General features: G+C 48.7%; 7 protein-coding genes across 7 annotated transcripts; 5 read left to right on the top strand and 2 right to left on the bottom strand.

The window, feature by feature from the left end:
• Positions 1-992: 992 nt before the first annotated feature.
• On the top strand, positions 993-1,913 carry F5147DRAFT_777381 (uncharacterized protein; the record flags this gene model as incomplete). Its single annotated transcript, XM_041441976.1, has 4 exons — positions 993-1,181; positions 1,232-1,426; positions 1,517-1,546; positions 1,608-1,913. 4 exons carry the CDS (start codon positions 993-995, stop codon positions 1,911-1,913), a joined length of 720 nt encoding a protein of 239 aa, XP_041289148.1.
• A 266-nt stretch (positions 1,914-2,179) lies between these two features.
• F5147DRAFT_655859 (uncharacterized protein) lies at positions 2,180-3,597 on the top strand (the record flags this gene model as incomplete). Its single annotated transcript, XM_041434028.1, has 4 exons — positions 2,180-2,435; positions 2,485-2,687; positions 2,787-2,927; positions 2,974-3,597. The coding sequence occupies 4 exons, from the start codon at positions 2,180-2,182 to the stop codon at positions 3,595-3,597; spliced, it is 1,224 nt and encodes a 407-aa protein (XP_041289147.1).
• A 1,402-nt stretch (positions 3,598-4,999) lies between these two features.
• On the bottom strand, positions 5,000-5,296 carry F5147DRAFT_777379 (uncharacterized protein; the record flags this gene model as incomplete). Its single annotated transcript, XM_041441975.1, has 2 exons — positions 5,000-5,023; positions 5,069-5,296. The coding sequence occupies 2 exons, from the start codon at positions 5,294-5,296 to the stop codon at positions 5,000-5,002; spliced, it is 252 nt and encodes an 83-aa protein (XP_041289146.1).
• A 753-nt stretch (positions 5,297-6,049) lies between these two features.
• F5147DRAFT_777378 (uncharacterized protein) lies at positions 6,050-7,068 on the top strand (the record flags this gene model as incomplete). The annotated part of the gene is made up of 4 exons (XM_041441974.1): positions 6,050-6,226; positions 6,279-6,402; positions 6,493-6,671; positions 6,724-7,068. 4 exons carry the CDS (start codon positions 6,050-6,052, stop codon positions 7,066-7,068), a joined length of 825 nt encoding a protein of 274 aa, XP_041289145.1.
• A 788-nt stretch (positions 7,069-7,856) lies between these two features.
• On the top strand, positions 7,857-9,110 carry F5147DRAFT_777377 (uncharacterized protein; the record flags this gene model as incomplete). Its single annotated transcript, XM_041441973.1, has 3 exons — positions 7,857-8,160; positions 8,214-8,482; positions 8,667-9,110. The coding sequence occupies 3 exons, from the start codon at positions 7,857-7,859 to the stop codon at positions 9,108-9,110; spliced, it is 1,017 nt and encodes a 338-aa protein (XP_041289144.1).
• A 351-nt stretch (positions 9,111-9,461) lies between these two features.
• Positions 9,462-10,109, bottom strand: F5147DRAFT_655857 (uncharacterized protein; the record flags this gene model as incomplete). The annotated part of the gene is made up of 2 exons (XM_041434027.1): positions 9,462-9,893; positions 9,915-10,109. 2 exons carry the CDS (start codon positions 10,107-10,109, stop codon positions 9,462-9,464), a joined length of 627 nt encoding a protein of 208 aa, XP_041289143.1.
• A 1,496-nt stretch (positions 10,110-11,605) lies between these two features.
• On the top strand, positions 11,606-15,692 carry F5147DRAFT_777376 (uncharacterized protein; the record flags this gene model as incomplete). Its single annotated transcript, XM_041441972.1, has 7 exons — positions 11,606-11,830; positions 12,957-13,331; positions 13,398-13,688; positions 13,742-14,838; positions 14,882-14,930; positions 14,987-15,590; positions 15,643-15,692. The coding sequence occupies 7 exons, from the start codon at positions 11,606-11,608 to the stop codon at positions 15,690-15,692; spliced, it is 2,691 nt and encodes an 896-aa protein (XP_041289142.1).
• Positions 15,693-16,188: the final 496 nt, after the last annotated feature.

The following is a 16,188-nucleotide window of genomic DNA, read 5'->3' as shown; positions in this document are numbered from 1 at the left end:
CCTGCCGGATGGCACCTGTGCATATTTATCCGATATCATCTCGCATCATGCACAAAGGGGTGGACTCGGAAGTACTTCTTGACGACCCAGCATGCTAGCAGGGAAGATATAATATGTAGTTATATGCAGGCGGCAGCCAGGTATGATACCGGCCACAAACTTGTGCTCCGGCATTCACATTCTCAATCCATCCTGTTGACCAAATAAAATGCTTGCTTGCTTACCGGAAACACAATTCTAACTGTGTGCTTTCCGTCCTCAATTCCGAGCTCAAATTTATCTGCATTGCTCTTAATGGTGGCTTTTGGGCCCAGTCACAAGCGACTATTGTGTCACTTCACAGAATATATTGTCTTTGAAGTGTCGGACACATCCGGGGAATCTGGAGGCTCATGATGCACTCATCTCCGGATGGGCACAGCAATCTGATGGCAACCGCCTCTGTGGTCGATCAGAACTCCTGTGGGCGGCAAAATGCGACGCTACCATGGTTCCAGTATCCCGACGTAATAATCTGGTTTGCATTCCGAGTCAATTGTCTGAGCATGCAGTTTATACGATCAATTGGCCAAGCAAAAAGGCATCATGTGGGCAGAAGCACGTTTACCAGTCACACACTTTGACATGGACGCATTCACCAAGAACATGCCTCACATGCCTAGCCAAGCTTTGTGAGGCGAAGTCCACTCTCCGGTCAATTTTTTTTATATCCGAGCACATGACGCTGTTCATTGACTCATAAAATTCAAAATAAAAACAACGCAATATGGTCCATTTACCACATTTGTGATCCACAATCCCCACAATTTAGCCAATGACATTGTTTGGGATATGTGGCATTGAGAATTGGGTCACAGCTTACGATTACTTGTGGCCACATTACCGGATTGAGCTTGTTATTGTAAATCACCACAACAATGCTTTTGAAGCTCCGACCATATAATTAAACAGTGTCCGAGCTGACTTTATCTATCACCCCACCGCAACCAGTCATGACTGATCATTACCAAATGCTCCATAAGTCTGCTGCCAGTAAATTTTCCATCTGGGATGCAGCGGAAATATTCAAATACGCCACTTCCCGATTTACGGTCATTCACATCGAATTAATGAAAAGTAAAACCCAACACTCCAGCTCGTATCAGCACACATTCGTGAGACACATCGTCTGGGAAGCGGAGGTGAGTTTATGCAATCGTCCCTGAAGAGATTTACTGATAGGCACCGGTAGCACTTTGTATTTCCCTTTGTCAACATCTGCGCTGCCATGAATATCAACACGACACTGCCGGCATATCTGAATGAGGTTATCTTGCTCATCACATCTTTCCAGACCAAGCTGTACTACGATCACGGGAAACTGTTCGCCGCATTCAAGGCATGCCCGCATGAGTCGCCAACCCATCCAGTCGACATCAATCGGGTGGTCCGTGACTATTGCCACGCTTGATGGAAGCACAGGTTCGACCTTGCGCCGTTTGATATGCCTCTTCGGATGTCTGTTGCTTCGGTGAAGGAGCTGGTGACCGACCACTTTGCTCAGCGGGTGAGTGATTTTTTTCCAGATTATGATGTGATCAGTATTTCTTACTACATTCATGCATTAGCCTAAAATGGCCAGCATGGTGCCGACACCAATTACGCACGCCCGCAGCGATGATCCGCTCCTGCAACAGCTGCAGGTTCTCCGGGCCGAAGTTTCCTATCTTGGTATGGAACTTGGCCGACTCCTTGTTACTAAGCTGGATGCTACAAGGGAGGCTGTGGCTGCATTAGATCGTCTAGAGGATCCTGTAGATGAACTTCGCGAGGCAATGGTAGCCTCCCACGTGGCAGTTGCAATGTTGCAAGGGCATTACGACAATGGCAGGCTGGGAGGACCTTCATCCATTGAACCCTTTCCCGGTCTTTAATTACTTCCGCATTGATATTATGTACAGTAGTCGAGGAACAGCTTCTTCATTAGCATATTTTCATGTAGTGTCTCTCTTCCATATGTCAATATCCTGCCAAGCATAATCCCATCTGGTTATATGAGACATGCGTGGGTTTGATCAATTACGTTCATAAAGTTGCATCTCGGCTCGCTGTGTTACATCACCAAGATGGGTGCCGCATGGCCAATTGTATTTAAGATGCACGTTTTCTTGAACAAGACCTGCGTATCTCCCATTCCATAATGATATCGCATGAGTACTGGGAATCCTACCATGAACAGCTTGGTGCCCTTGACCTCACCTGTCATCCGACATCGTTCATCCCCCGGGATTGGGCCCTTAATGTCGCCGATATAGCAAGTGAATGGGTCGAGCAGCAGTTTGCAGCTCATATAGCAGGCAGACCGTTGGTGCCCGCGCCGCCCGAACTTGACCCGGAAACTACGGTTGCTTGCAAACAGTTGGCCTCCGTGCTGGCAGAGGCCTATCAACACCCCGGTAGGCTAAACCGTACATGTTTGTTGTCAATGGATTGTAATGTTTGTAGTAAAACTGGATATCAACGTCATCCGGTACAACGAGGCGTTGGCCAAACGGGAGTCGGGACTGAATGATTCTCATGAAGAAGCATTATTGGCGAAGTTCCCCCCCGCTGAGCGCCTGGTGTTGGAACGCCCATCGGTGGTGATCGATGCTGGCTATCGGATAATACTCTGGTACCTTCCGGGTGCACTTAACTGGTCGGTGAAGGTCAGTGCGGGATTGCACTGAAGCTGCATCATGCTAACGGGGAGGAGGTAGCGTGATATGTACACCGCCACAATTGGGATGGGCAATCTATTGAAACAGAGCATCACCAGTGGGAAGACGTCCACGGGACAGGCGAGTAAATGGAGAACCCACTCAACCAATTTTTATGCCTCCCAAGAGCCGCAGTTAAAGCCCGGGTGCATCAATATATCGCCTTGCTGGTTTCAACAGGGACACGAGGTCTGTTTGAATTTTCTGTACTCAGGAAATGTTTAACATCAAATAGTGTCATGGGCCCCCGCCTGTGAACCCGGAAGATGGCTTTATGCCCGAAGTCTCCACTACCTTGAAGGGCGACAGGAGCCTGTCAGTCATCAGAGATATGCAATGTCCGGGTCTCGTATCTTCAGCCGCCCTTCGTGTAATGCACCCGCAGTTATACCGTGCATCTATATCCACTCATATAGAGCTTGGGCATTGGGCGGCCAAGCAAGGACTGGATGATATGTGCAGGTTCCTTCAACATTGGACATCCGTCTACACAGGAGCGGCAATCATGTGTAACAGGAAGTCACCAAGCCATCGAGATCCGAAATGCCCCCCGGAAGGTTTCGATATCCTTACCTGCATAGGCGGCTATGGCCATGGCATAATGCAATTGACCAACTTGGGCATCGAGCTCGCTTATGATCTGGGTGTTATGGTTAGCTATTCTGGCCGGCTCATGAGGCACGGCGTTCAAGTTGCTGAGGGAGACAGAATCGTCTGGGCTTGGTTTATGCGCGATAGTGTGCATAATTATGCTCGGACCCCGCGTACAGAGTATGCAAAATATAATCTCGCGGATTTTGCGATATACCACCTAGCCCAATACAATCAGGCAGATTTCATTTGGTACCGCGCGTTGTAGTTCATTTTCGGTTGATGTCGCCTTCAAACAGACTGACAATGTGGCTCATATGACATTTTTCGTTGCATCTTCTCGATTCTTAATGCACCATCGGTCATATCTGAGAAATAGATCGTCATATGCAGATGGACATAATAATACTTCATGTAATTTTATAGGGTTGTCTTTGTTTTCCTTAGTCAAATTTTCACTTAGATATGACGTTTATTTGACTTTCATGACGCATTCGGTAGATGATCCTCCGATTGCATTTGCTGGTTCACTACAAGAGGATGTTCTACCGGCCAGAGTATGTTACGACAAATGGTCGTGTGCGACTAGGATAATCTAACAGCGACAACCACGACAGTGGTACCGAGTGCTGAGAGTCGTCGGCCTTTACAGACAAGCAAAGGTTGCGTACTCGAACGTAGCTCGTGGTGGTTAACGAGGGGTTACGCTGAGATGATAGCGGGTTTACAGACAGTGAGAGGCGTCACTGAAGGTACGAGTCGATGTCAAGCAGGTAGCTTTAGCGGGACAAGGAGTTCAAGGGTAAACCTAGTAAGATTAAAGTAAGGAACATCTACTGTTAATCTTCGACCTTATATCAGGCTACTCTTCGTATCTAAGCTCAGCCTAAAGCTGGGTTCTAATCTGCTTATCTACATGAGTCAGAGATAGCGTCCATGAGGCGGGCTTCTATCGTAGATAGGATCCACATGGTATCCTTCTATCAGTACATGAGGCAACACGAGGCTTGCCTTCTATCTTGATAACATTAATAGGTCTTCTAGACCTATGTCGTCATGTATCGTCACGTGCGGTCCAGACCGCTTATCTAAGCCGGCAGTTGCCGCTTATCGTCTATCATCATCTATCGTCGTCGTCGTCATCTGTCGTCACAGAGCTGGTGAGACTCCGCTATCATCTATAGCCGTGCGGTGGCAGAGGGCTGTCTGCTGGCGGGGGACTCGTGCCATGTTACTGTAACAGAGTACCAACATGTACATTGATGTCCGGATGGGGATAATTATCAAACTCTTCGGAAGCTGACAGAATGCATGTCCATAGTTTCGGATGTGTCACTCATGAGGATCCGGTGCGACGTACTATCTTGTCAACTTTCGGTGCACTACCTTGGAAATGCAGCTGTCCAGATTTGTGATACGTTCTGACAAGCTCCGCCAATACATACTTGGTAAGCAATCAGTTCAATGCTGGCACGTTCATCCCAGTGGAAATTCGCTTGACCATATCATTCAGAGAGCCGATAACGCACCCTTGTCTCTTCCTTCCGGAAATTCCTGTCATGGGCTGCAGAGTCTATACCCGCCGGATTTAAATTTCGTCTGATGCTGCCTTGGACGGTGGGAGCACGATTGAGTTCAGGATTTATATGCAAACATCATCGAACATACGTTTACCAAGATAGTTCCGGTGTGAACTTTGTCCTCGTCAGTTGATTGGAACTTCTTCCTCCTCTTCCGACTTGGGTCCATCTGCGATACTTGCCGACCTGCGGCGCTGCATTTCCGGGTTTCTTATTGGCGCCCGCCACAAAGATATTACGTTTGAAGGGGAGGTGGGGCAGAGTTTGCGCACGCGCAGCCATTGGGTCCGGTGCTGGTGATACAAGCTCTGGTTCCATCGCCCTCGCACCAATCGGATTGTCGAGGGATTTACCAGATGGGAAAGCCGATGGCATAACGCGGTCCATTGCTGATAGGACAGCGGTCGCAGATGCTGCATTTTGAGGATCCAAGTCGGTAGGGAATCGTTGTACGGGAAAATGTCTTACAGCGGCCGGGTGTTACTTGAACCCATCGGTTGTGGGCATTCCGACCACTGTGGAGAGTCAGATATGTGGACCGGTTGTAAGGCTGTTGTAGAGAACAACCACGGCTACCATAGGCTAAACCCAGTGGATCTACGTCACGAATGGTCAATCCACCATTGCTTCTGGAAGATCCTGTACGGCTGTCCGGGTATCCGACGCACCATTTATGGGTGAGAAGCGGATTAAGGCCTACTGTGCCTATGGAAATTTCGTCATAGACCGTTTTACCCCTTTCTGGGTATCCGATGCACCATTCATGGGTGAGAAGCGGATTAAGGCTTACTGTGCCTAGAACATCTCGTCATACACCATTTTACCCCTTTCCAGGTATCCAATGCACCATTTATGGGTGAGAAGTAGATTAAGGCTTGTTGTGGTGCCTGCAAGATAAACTACCTCTGATTGCGACAACAGATGCACTGCAACAGGCCTTAATCCACTTCTCACCCATAAATGGTGCATCGGATACCTGGAAAGGGACGAAAATTCCCAGGCATGGTGTATTCTCACAGAAAATCAAATTCCTGGTCATGGGGTGTTGCTGCTTGGCTTTGTAAGTGCATTGTTGCTGCAGCAGTGAGCGCTCACTGCAGTCACCGCTCAAGACGCCATCACTCTTGTTGTCAACGTCAGATGTCTGGACCGCTCCACCTGAAACTCAACTGTATTGTCTTGGGTGATAATCCTCGCCATATTTTCCCGGTCGACATTGAGCGGACGGAGATTGTTGGTGACCTCAAAGAGGTCATCAAAGACAAGAAAAGGCCAGAGTTTGACCATATTGCCACTGACCGTCTTGAGCTATGGAAGGTGAGTGATCTGATGCCTAGGATTGGATGTTGATAATCTGATATTTTGGAAGGTCGACCTGCCCGTTGACGAGATGATTGAGCACAATCTCAACAATCTTACACTGGACCCAATGAAATCGCTATCACCTGTGGATGAAATCATTGAGATTTTTCCCGATGCTCCTCCGCGCGCAAGTATCTGCATATTATTATCCAATGCCCACCTGCCGGTGAGTTGTCCTTCGATATTGCCACCCTTTCCTCAATGATCATGGTCCAACTTAGTGTCTTCTGGACCGCTCCACCTGAAACTTAACTGCATTGTCTTCGGCGATGATTCTCGCCATATTTTCCCAGTCGACGTTGAGCGGACGAAGACTGTCGGTGACCTCAAAAATGTTATCAAGGTCGCCAAGAAGCCAGAGTTTGACCATGTTGCCGCCGACCGTCTTGAGCTATGGAAGGTGAGTGATCTGATGCCTAAGGTTGAATGTTAATAATCTGATATTTTGGAAGGTCAAGATCAATTTGAATGATATAGACTTACGGAACGCGATCATAGACGGAGGCGTCGAGCTGCACCCGTTAACCGAGCTGTCTGATGTGTTTGCGGATGGAATAGAGCGCGGATGTATTCATATCGTCGTAAAACATCCTGCCGTTGCACGACACATTCCAGCTGTTGATCGGCGAATCGTGTTACAGGGATCTGTAACACCTACTAGAGCCCCAGCTCTCCCTACGCCTGTCCCCGCTCTGCTAGACTCCCCGCGCGGCGGTGCGCCGCCTGCGCCTAGAAAGACAGCGGTCTGGACCGCTATGACCCCGCCCCCTGGCGCTATGACCCCGCCCCTGGCCTAGACGGCCTTGTACCTGATCCATGGAGGCTGTATGCCTCATGGTCACCCTAGATCAGCGCATGCATACCGCATGTCGCTTCATGAAGATCCGGAGCGCTTCTACGCGCCTCGGATGTTGATTGCGCAGTCGCACTTGGTGCTGCATGTATGATCAGAGGCTAAGCCTCATGTATGCTATCTCACCTCATGTCTAGTTATCTTAGATTACCGATATACTATAGATTACAGACTGAGCTAGAATACCTATAGCTAAACCCTATAAGAGTAGATACATTGTTGTAGATTAACTTCACTTTAATCTACTAGGTTCATCCCCAGAACTTGCTCATCTAAGCTTAACTGCTTCCTTGTGTGAGACCGCACTTCTAAGTTGCCCCCATACGACTTAGCACGTATCCGCTAGCCCTGCACCTCGACGAGCGCCGTCTTACCGAGATCGCCGGAGGAATCCTTGACGTTCCGTCAAGGCTAGACCACGCTCAGCTTCAGTAGACTCACTCGAGTCGTCGCTGAGAAGACCTATCCTAGTTCGCACACGCCGACCAACAGTCGACGTAACAAATCGCTTATCTCAAGAAGGGCGTGGGTAGTCCGTCGGCCGGTGCAAAACCATCCGCATTCTCTACGAAGCAGGACCAGCAAGAGTACATTTGCAATTGTCCTCGCAGAGCCGCGGACCCTGTTCCCATTACTCTTCTCGAGCCTATCTTCGCCGAGTTCGTGGATGATTGTCAAAAGTATGAACCAACTGTCCATGATAACGACTTTGTTTTGCAACTTTCGGAAAAGATGGCCTCCTTCTATCCCAATGAGCTCGCGTGGATGAATACATTCCGGCAAGTGCTCCAGGACTATGGTATTATACTCAATGCTTCTATGGTTGGCTCGACCGGATGTACGACAGACGGACATATTTTGTCTACCAACGGACAGTTTGTGCTGATGATAATTGAGGGGAAGAACGAGATTGGAAGTGGCACTGCCGAACCGTTCATGGAGGCGATGTTGTACTACCGCAAGTTTATGGAAGACTCGAAGATTGAGATGGCGAGGCTCCGGTCTTTCATTCCATGCATCCATATCATTGTCTTCGGTTAGTTCATTTCACCAGATTAATTGCTAAAGCTTTTTATTGATCACAACTAGGGGCATGCATCGGCTTTTCAGGCTCTGTTTTCACTGAAAAAGTCCAGTCCGATGTCCTGGTCCCTATCATTCCTCTGTTTTGGCATTCAACAGACCTCCACATGCAAGTGATGGCAGCTCGTACTTTCGGGGCTCTCAAAATTGCCGTCGAGAAACTTACCAAACTATACTCCCATCCAATCCCGTCCCTCGAACCCGAAGATCCATATCTTAAATGTCCTTACCCTCGGAGTTATACCAATTCCATCCGGTTTCATTCAGGAATTCTCGTATGATGAGACTCAAATCCTCAGGGATCGACTTATTTTCTTCGGGGAAACCATCGGCGATGTGGCTGGGAGCAAGATATGCATGAAGTTTGTCAGGCACTATTCCCCTCAGGCTCACGAATTCTGTGCCAGCAAGGGGAACACCCCCAAACTTATCGCCTACAATTCTCTACCCGGCGGCTAGAATCTGGTGGTTATGGATGCCCTTGATATTGATAATGATTGCTTTCCGCAACGACCTGGCTCATATCGACTGCTCAGTGAGATAAGTGTTTTGGACCGTCAGCCGCTGAAGGAGACCATCACCTCTCTCATCCGGGAGTTACACAATCACAATGATGGCTACGTTCATGGCAACCTTCAAGATACCAATTTTGTTGTGCGGGACGACAAACACTTCATGCTGCTCAATTTCGATTGGGCCAGACCGATCCAGAAGACACATTATCCTATGTATGTCAATCGGAAGGATATTCAATGGCCTGACGGTGCGTGGGATGGGCAGAAGATTGTGGCTGAGCATGACTTGGATATGCTGAATTATCTATTTCATCCTGAGCAAGATGTTCGGGAGCCAGCTGCAAAGCACCGCTGTATATTTAGTGAAGGGTCACTGATGGTCATTTGATTCATTTATAATTTGTTGCATCACCAATTTGGTGAATACCAGTCTGTTTTTTTCATCATAAAGCTATCATACAATGACTTCGGGAGAATGGCGACATAGATTAGTATCTGTTGTGTTGTAGCTAGCCAATTCGATTATTGCCGATGACACAAGCCTTCTCACAAGTCTCGGTGAGGATTCTACCATACATAGATGGAATACATGACCTCATCCTCAGCGGAGGCAGCGATAAAATGATTTCAGAGTGGACAGTACCTCACAGCCGTACAGGATCTTCCGGAAGCAATGGTAGATAGGGCCTTTGCCGATGTAGATCCAAAGGGTTTAGCCTATGGTAGCCGTGGTGGTTCTCTACAATAGTCCTACACTCGGTTCACACATATGACTCTCCACAGTTGTCGGAATGCCCACAACCAACGGGTTCATATAGAACCCGGCCGCTGTCAGACATTTCCCCAGCGAGCACTCCCATGGAATATGTCGGATGGTCCATCCGTAGCCCCTTTCCATCATGCAACATACATGCTGCACACATCCGTCACCATTCTCGGGAATACACACAAGTTGAGTCCACCCGTCGCCTTTGCCGAGACCAAATCTACGGGCTCCACCATTCTCGGCAATATAAGACGAGTGCTGGGCCCATCCGTCGCCCTTTCCGATTCTACAATCATGGGTGGAAGGGTCTATTCCTGAGTCCCTTCCAAGCACATTCAGCCCATCTGCCACCATTTTTGCGAACAAATAAGCATGTTCTGGGCCCATCCATAGCCTTCCCCGAGACTCCACCCGAAGTTATTATACCCATGGGGGACTGGGCCCGTCCATTGCCTTTTCCAAGTCCAAACACAGCGGACTGGGCCCATCCGTCACTGTTTCCGAGACCACATCTGCATATGCACTGGGCCAATTTGCCTTTTCTGAGATCAAATCCACGGTGGGCCCATCCGTCATTATTTTCAAGATTACATGCAATCCGCTGGGCCTATCCTCGCACATTTTGGGCCCATCCGTTGCCCTTTTTAGCATGCCTACAAGCCGGGCCCACCCATATATATGCATACATGTGGGCTGGGCCCATCCGTCACAATTTTCGCAAATCCGCCTGGCCCATTCTCACCCTCAAGCATGCAGGCCCACCCGGTCACACATTTTGGGCCCGCTCATCTCTATGGACCTCACACCTCAGCCCAACCACCAGCGTCGGTGTGGAAGTTGGGATCAGTAATCTGCACCGGCTGCTCGGGGCGCAGATGCTCCAGCCACTCCCGTTCGGCGGACCGATTCGATCGCATCTTATCTACCATATCGGATAAGTTGATCTGAGTCGTGTCTGAATGATACTGGATCTCTGTTGTGGTATAAATTCGGTAGCTGAACCAACCAACTGCGCATGCAAGTCAATACAAAGCGATGTTGTGTCGGCCGGAGCATCCAAACTGGCATTGATGTCTGTATCCGGAAGATCCACCATCAAGGACCAGATGTGCGACCAACATGATTGCACACACAAGGGAATGCAACTGTTCAGATGTGCAATATGTCTGGGACACCATACCTATGCGAATCCGGTATTCACAGCATTGGTCTGGTGCCGTCCGCCGGGCTCAGGTGCCAGCCTACCCATAATTAACGGAGGACGTGCCTGTCAGCCAGTCTCAGATACAAAGTTGGTGAGGACCCTTGGGTATGGTCATGTTCACATCTGGGCCCATCTGCCAATACCAGGTACAACTGCCTGCCCATCCGCTGGTCTCGGGTACGTCGGCCCAACCATCATTGATGAGGACCTTGGAATGGTTGGGTCCATATCTGGGTCCATCCACCTGTACCAGGTATAAGGGGCTGTCATTCCCTGTCCAAGAATACTTTTGGGCCCAGCCGGTACCCCAGCAGCACACATCCTGGCCCAATATATTAATGCATGCTTCTTCTGTATCCCTCCCGGTCCTTCCATGGCTGGCCCACTGGTCTATTGACTATTACCCCAGCCTACAAATAATTCATAATTATACTGTATGATGTTGGCCCACCCGTCACTATGAGGATTGCCTTCATGGCTGGCCCGCCCACCCTATCTCCGGTCCTTCCATGGCTGGCCCACTGGTCTATTGACCATTACCCCAGCCTACAAATAATACTGCATGATGTTGGCCCACCCGTCACCACCGAGGATTGCCTTCATGGCTGGCCCGCCCGCCCTATCTGCGTATGGGCCGACCTAGGATGGCCCGTCTAACTGGGGAGATTCTCAACCTTTGGCTGTCCGTCTAAGTCGGAAATAAAGTACTGAATTATGTGGGAAAGAAGACCTCCTCAAAGCTTGGAATGTGTAAGGTTTTGTTATATTCTCGAGGTTCACGCTAACCGTAATTTATCTAAGGAAAATATTTAAGAATGAGGAGGGCCGTGACAGCAACGGTACTAGAGACAATGAGAAGACCTCCGGCCCTCGTGAAGGCAGGGATAACGACCTAGCAAGAGTCCGCGCTCAAATGGCAGCGCGTCGTGCAGCCAAGGCAGTCCCCACACCAGCTCCTTCCACTCGCGAACCAACTCCAGCTCCACCTCATGAGCCAACTCCACTTCCACCACACAAGCCAACTCCAGCTCCCCCTGCTTTACCTGCATGTGCTGAGTCACATGCACCAAGTGATCTGACAGAAGCCGAGGATGATGAGGATTCCGAGCGTGTCCCAATCAAACGCAAGGGCAAGAAGGTAAGTCCAGAATATGCTGGAGGTTTTATTGAATATAACAATCTCATCCCCAGGCTGGTGGCCGCATCAGCAAACTACTAATTTGGCGACAGATTTCACACGAGTCACAAGCGCACACAGATCCACACAAGGTCTCACAGACATCACAGACATCACAAGCATCACAAGAATAGTGCTGGTAAACATTGAAACAATAGTGTGCAGGAGGAGTAAATCAGAACAGTATATACTAGTATGTAGTGCATAAATCAAGTACTACTGGTTATATCACATGTGAAGTATGTATCAATATTCGTTAACAATAAGATGTATGGCCGAACCTAACTTACAGCGCACTCAGGCTGTACCACGTCAAGGACTTGAACCCACAAATGTTGAAATACCACTTTTTTTCCTCTCTATATGCATATGCCCTATGTTGAGGTCGGCCGTTAATAGACGCATATTTGCAGCTTCAACGTGACGGCGGTAGAGGTCCACAAGTACCATATGATGCTCTAGGGTGCAATCTGCCAGGGCTTTTTGAGCCTGGCACACTTTGCGTCTTGATTTAGCTGCCTCGAGGGCCAGGTCGGAGTGGTCGTCCTCTTCGTCGGCTTGGTAGAATGAGGCGCAATCAAACTCCTGACAACGGCAGATAAGAAAGTGCAGAGGAAATTAGAGCACAGAATAACTCACAAGCTGCACTCCTCCTGTAAAGCCGTCCTCCTCTTTTATTAAGCATGCCGATCGAGATGGTGAATGATTCAGAGGTCGTTGATTGTGAGGACAGGTGCAGCAGTGTGCTAGTGCTGTATTGTAGTAGTGATGACTTGGAAAATGATTCAAGTTGGAATATAATGAGCGCAATGATCGAGAAGAAGGTGTAGAATGGCGAGAACTTGAACAAGAAGAGTTTCTGGAATGGCGAGAGGGTGTAGAATAACAAGAAGGAGATAGGGCTAGAGGCTCCATATGATGATGAATGTTAAGTTGGAGGCATGTGAATCTCGCATACCTTATGTCAATACCATCATGTCCAAAATGCGGCAAAATATTCACGAAGGAGTCCAGTGTGACTCGCCACCTTAGCCAGCCCCAAACCTCATGCCATAGCTCTATTCGCGATATGGTTGACATTTTGCAGTTCACAGAGTTGGTTGAACCACGTCGGCGATCCCTTGATTCTCTCTCTTCTCAGTTTCCTTCGGATGACCACCGTGACAGGGTTTCATATCCTGATCCTGGAGATGGAATGGATTTTGACATTGGGGGAGACCACTTCGACACAGTGGGAGAGGAATCATCAAGTGCAGAGGAATGGTACAAGGGCGCAGGGACTTGTTACTCTCGGGACGGCACAACCTTCTTGGACCTATTCGACGCTGATGAGTATGCGGACTGCAGGAAAGATAATCTTTTTTATCCTTTTGCATCGAGGAATGAGTGGGAAGTTGCCGATTTTCTTCTTCGGTCCTCCCTCAGTATGGCGGCAATCGATGAATTTTTGGCACTCTCGATGGTATGTAATCTTTTGCGCTCGCACTTGTCCTTCTCCTCGCCCTCTTATTGATGATTACCCTTGCAGATTCACGAACTAAAACTATCTTTCAACAACGCTAAAGAATTACGAAGCCGTGCCGAGATGCTCCCCAAGGGACCGAGCTGGAAATGTCAACCCATTACCTCGCCCCATAGCACGAAACACCCAATCCGACTATTCTGGAGGGATCCTGTTGAATGCTTAGAGAGTCTGTTCAGCAACCCCCTCTTCCATGACAAGCTCGACTTTGTCCCTCGTCGCGTGTACACTACTGCAGCGTGGGTTCTGCGCATATATTCAGAGTGGCTGACGGGTGATTTTGCTTGGGATATCCAGGTACGTGCATCTGAGTCTCTAAAATTCGCATCATCTCATCATAGGCTCTGCAGAACCAACTACCTAGAGGCACTACAATCCTTGGGACTGTACTATCTTCCGACAAAACAAACATCACCACTATGACTGGTGCCAGGGTCGCTCATCCACTTCTTCTAGGCCTTGCAAATATCCGCATGCGCACTCGCACCAAACTCTCGTCTAGGGCATTCCTACTTACAGCTCTCCTCCCTATCCCACAGTATTTGCACCCCAATCAACGGATGCGGGGCGTGCTCGAAGATCGCCTCATACATGAGTGTCTTGTCATTGTCTTGAAACCATTGATGATAGCAGCCGAGATTGGGATCATAATGTCAGATCCGGTGGGCAACGTTCGTCATTGTTATACGCCTCTTGCAGCCTACATTGTTGACACCCCCGAGGCATGTATGCTTGCGTGCATGCGTGGCGAAACTTCCCCGTTCACCATGGCGTCATATCTTGAGTTTGGGGATGATTTTCGTCATCCCGAACGCACGCACTCCGTCACACTTGAACAGCTTGCGAACATCAAGGCCGACCCCAATAACCTCGAAGCTTTTTTTGAAGTGTGCGCTGAATACCAGCTAAACGGTGTTCACGCACCTTTCTGGATGTACTGGCCATATGCTGATCCCTCGGTCTTTCTGACGCCGGAATCTCTGCACCACTGGCATAAGGAATTTTGGGATCACGACCTTCACTGGTGTCTTGTAGCTGTTGGAGCACTGGAACTTGATTTTAGATTCTCGATTTTGCAGCCAATCACAGGCTACCGCCACTTCTCTTGTGGAATCTCAAAGCTCAAGCAAGTCACAGGGAGAGTTCACCGTGATGTTCAGCGCTACATCGTTGGTTTGATCGCTGGTACAGCCCCTTGTCGTTTTGTAACCGCGATCCGTGCCCTTATGGATGTCCGATACATGGCGCAATCCCCTTCCCCCGATGATAACCTATTGACATCTATCAACCAATTGCTCTTGATATTTCATCAAAACAAAGATGTCATCATGTCATTGGGCGCACAGATGGGTACTAAGAAACCAATCGACAATTGGTTCATACCTAAGTTGGAGCTAATGCAGAGCATTACTGCTAGTACGCGTAAAGTCGGTGCTCTCATCCAATGGTCTGTGGATGCCACTGAACACGCTCACATATCCGAAATCAAGGACCCCGCGCGACATACCAACAATAACGATTAGGATCCGCAAATCTGTCGTCACTTGGATTGATTGGAGAAGCTACAGCGCTTTGAAATTGCCACAACGTTAAAGAGTCATGTCGTTGATCCTGGTACCGAAGCCGAGGATGAGGGGGGTGAGGAAGAGGGTACTGTGTGTGATGAAGAAGAACCAACTGATCCACGAACTGCGCTCCTAGAGGAGCTCAATTGTACACGTGTTACTACTAACTATTTCAACAAGGCCAAGGATATAATTACTCTGTCGCGTCAAGCTAGCACTTACACGGGCCCGCCTCGAACATTTACCACCAGTAATGTTGCCATTCACCTGAACTACAATCCAACCCGCACCGGGATGAAACTTGATGACGTCTCTGACAATTTCAACATACCGGACCTCCGCCACGCTCTTTCGGCCTTCTTGCAATGTGATATGAGGAACGGAAACATGATCCATGGAGTTGCGGTTCCAAGAAGATCACTTATTGACCGTCCTCCAATGCTTCCCTTTGATCGAGTCCAAGTATGGCACACTGTTCACTTACAACAGGTTTCATACCATGATTCGAGTGTTGCCTTACCAGCCCAAACCTTGCACGCCTCTCCTTCATCCCCCGAGTGGTTGAAAGGCCGAAGGGATGCTGTCCTTGTGAATATTGATGGACAGTATGAATGGCCCCAGTCTGGGTTAAAAGGTGAGCACCTTTTCTACTCATCAATTTGGCCTATATATATTGACCCCCTCAGGACACACCGTCTGTGAATTGCAGCTCATCATGCGCCCGATGCCTCGATGAGGTTCTCGTATTGGATGGCAAGATCAGTACCTGTGTTATGTCCATAACATGAAGATTGGCGCGGTTGACCCTGTAACTGGAATGCACGTTGTGAAACGTGCTAAGCATGCCAATGGTTCTCCAGTGGGTGATATAGTTCCCCTTCGGCAAGTTCGTTCATTCATCAACCTCATTCCTCAATTTGGGGCAGTAGCGGACGCATGGTTGACGAAAGCAACTTCATCATATTATTCTTCATCTTTTTTTTTGAACAAGTATTTTGATAAGCAGATCTATGATACTCTTTACTACACTTCACAAGGATAGATGTCTATCGTTTCGATGTTTACCAGTGCTATTCTGTGACGCTTGTGATATCTGTGCACATTTGTGCAGATCTGTGCGCGCTGTGAGATCTGTGCGCGCTGTGAGATCTGTAGCAGCTTGCTGATGGGCCTACCTGGATGGTGAACCCAGTGAACTGTGATAAGGGAGAATCAACACCAAGCAACAAACG

Source organism: Suillus discolor (assembly GCF_016758755.1).
Source record: "Suillus discolor strain FC423 chromosome Unknown F5147scaffold_58, whole genome shotgun sequence".
NCBI classification, from domain to species: Eukaryota; Fungi; Basidiomycota; class Agaricomycetes; order Boletales; family Suillaceae; genus Suillus; species Suillus discolor.
Note: the sequence above shows the minus strand (reverse complement) of the source record. Positions and strands in the feature narration are given on the sequence as shown.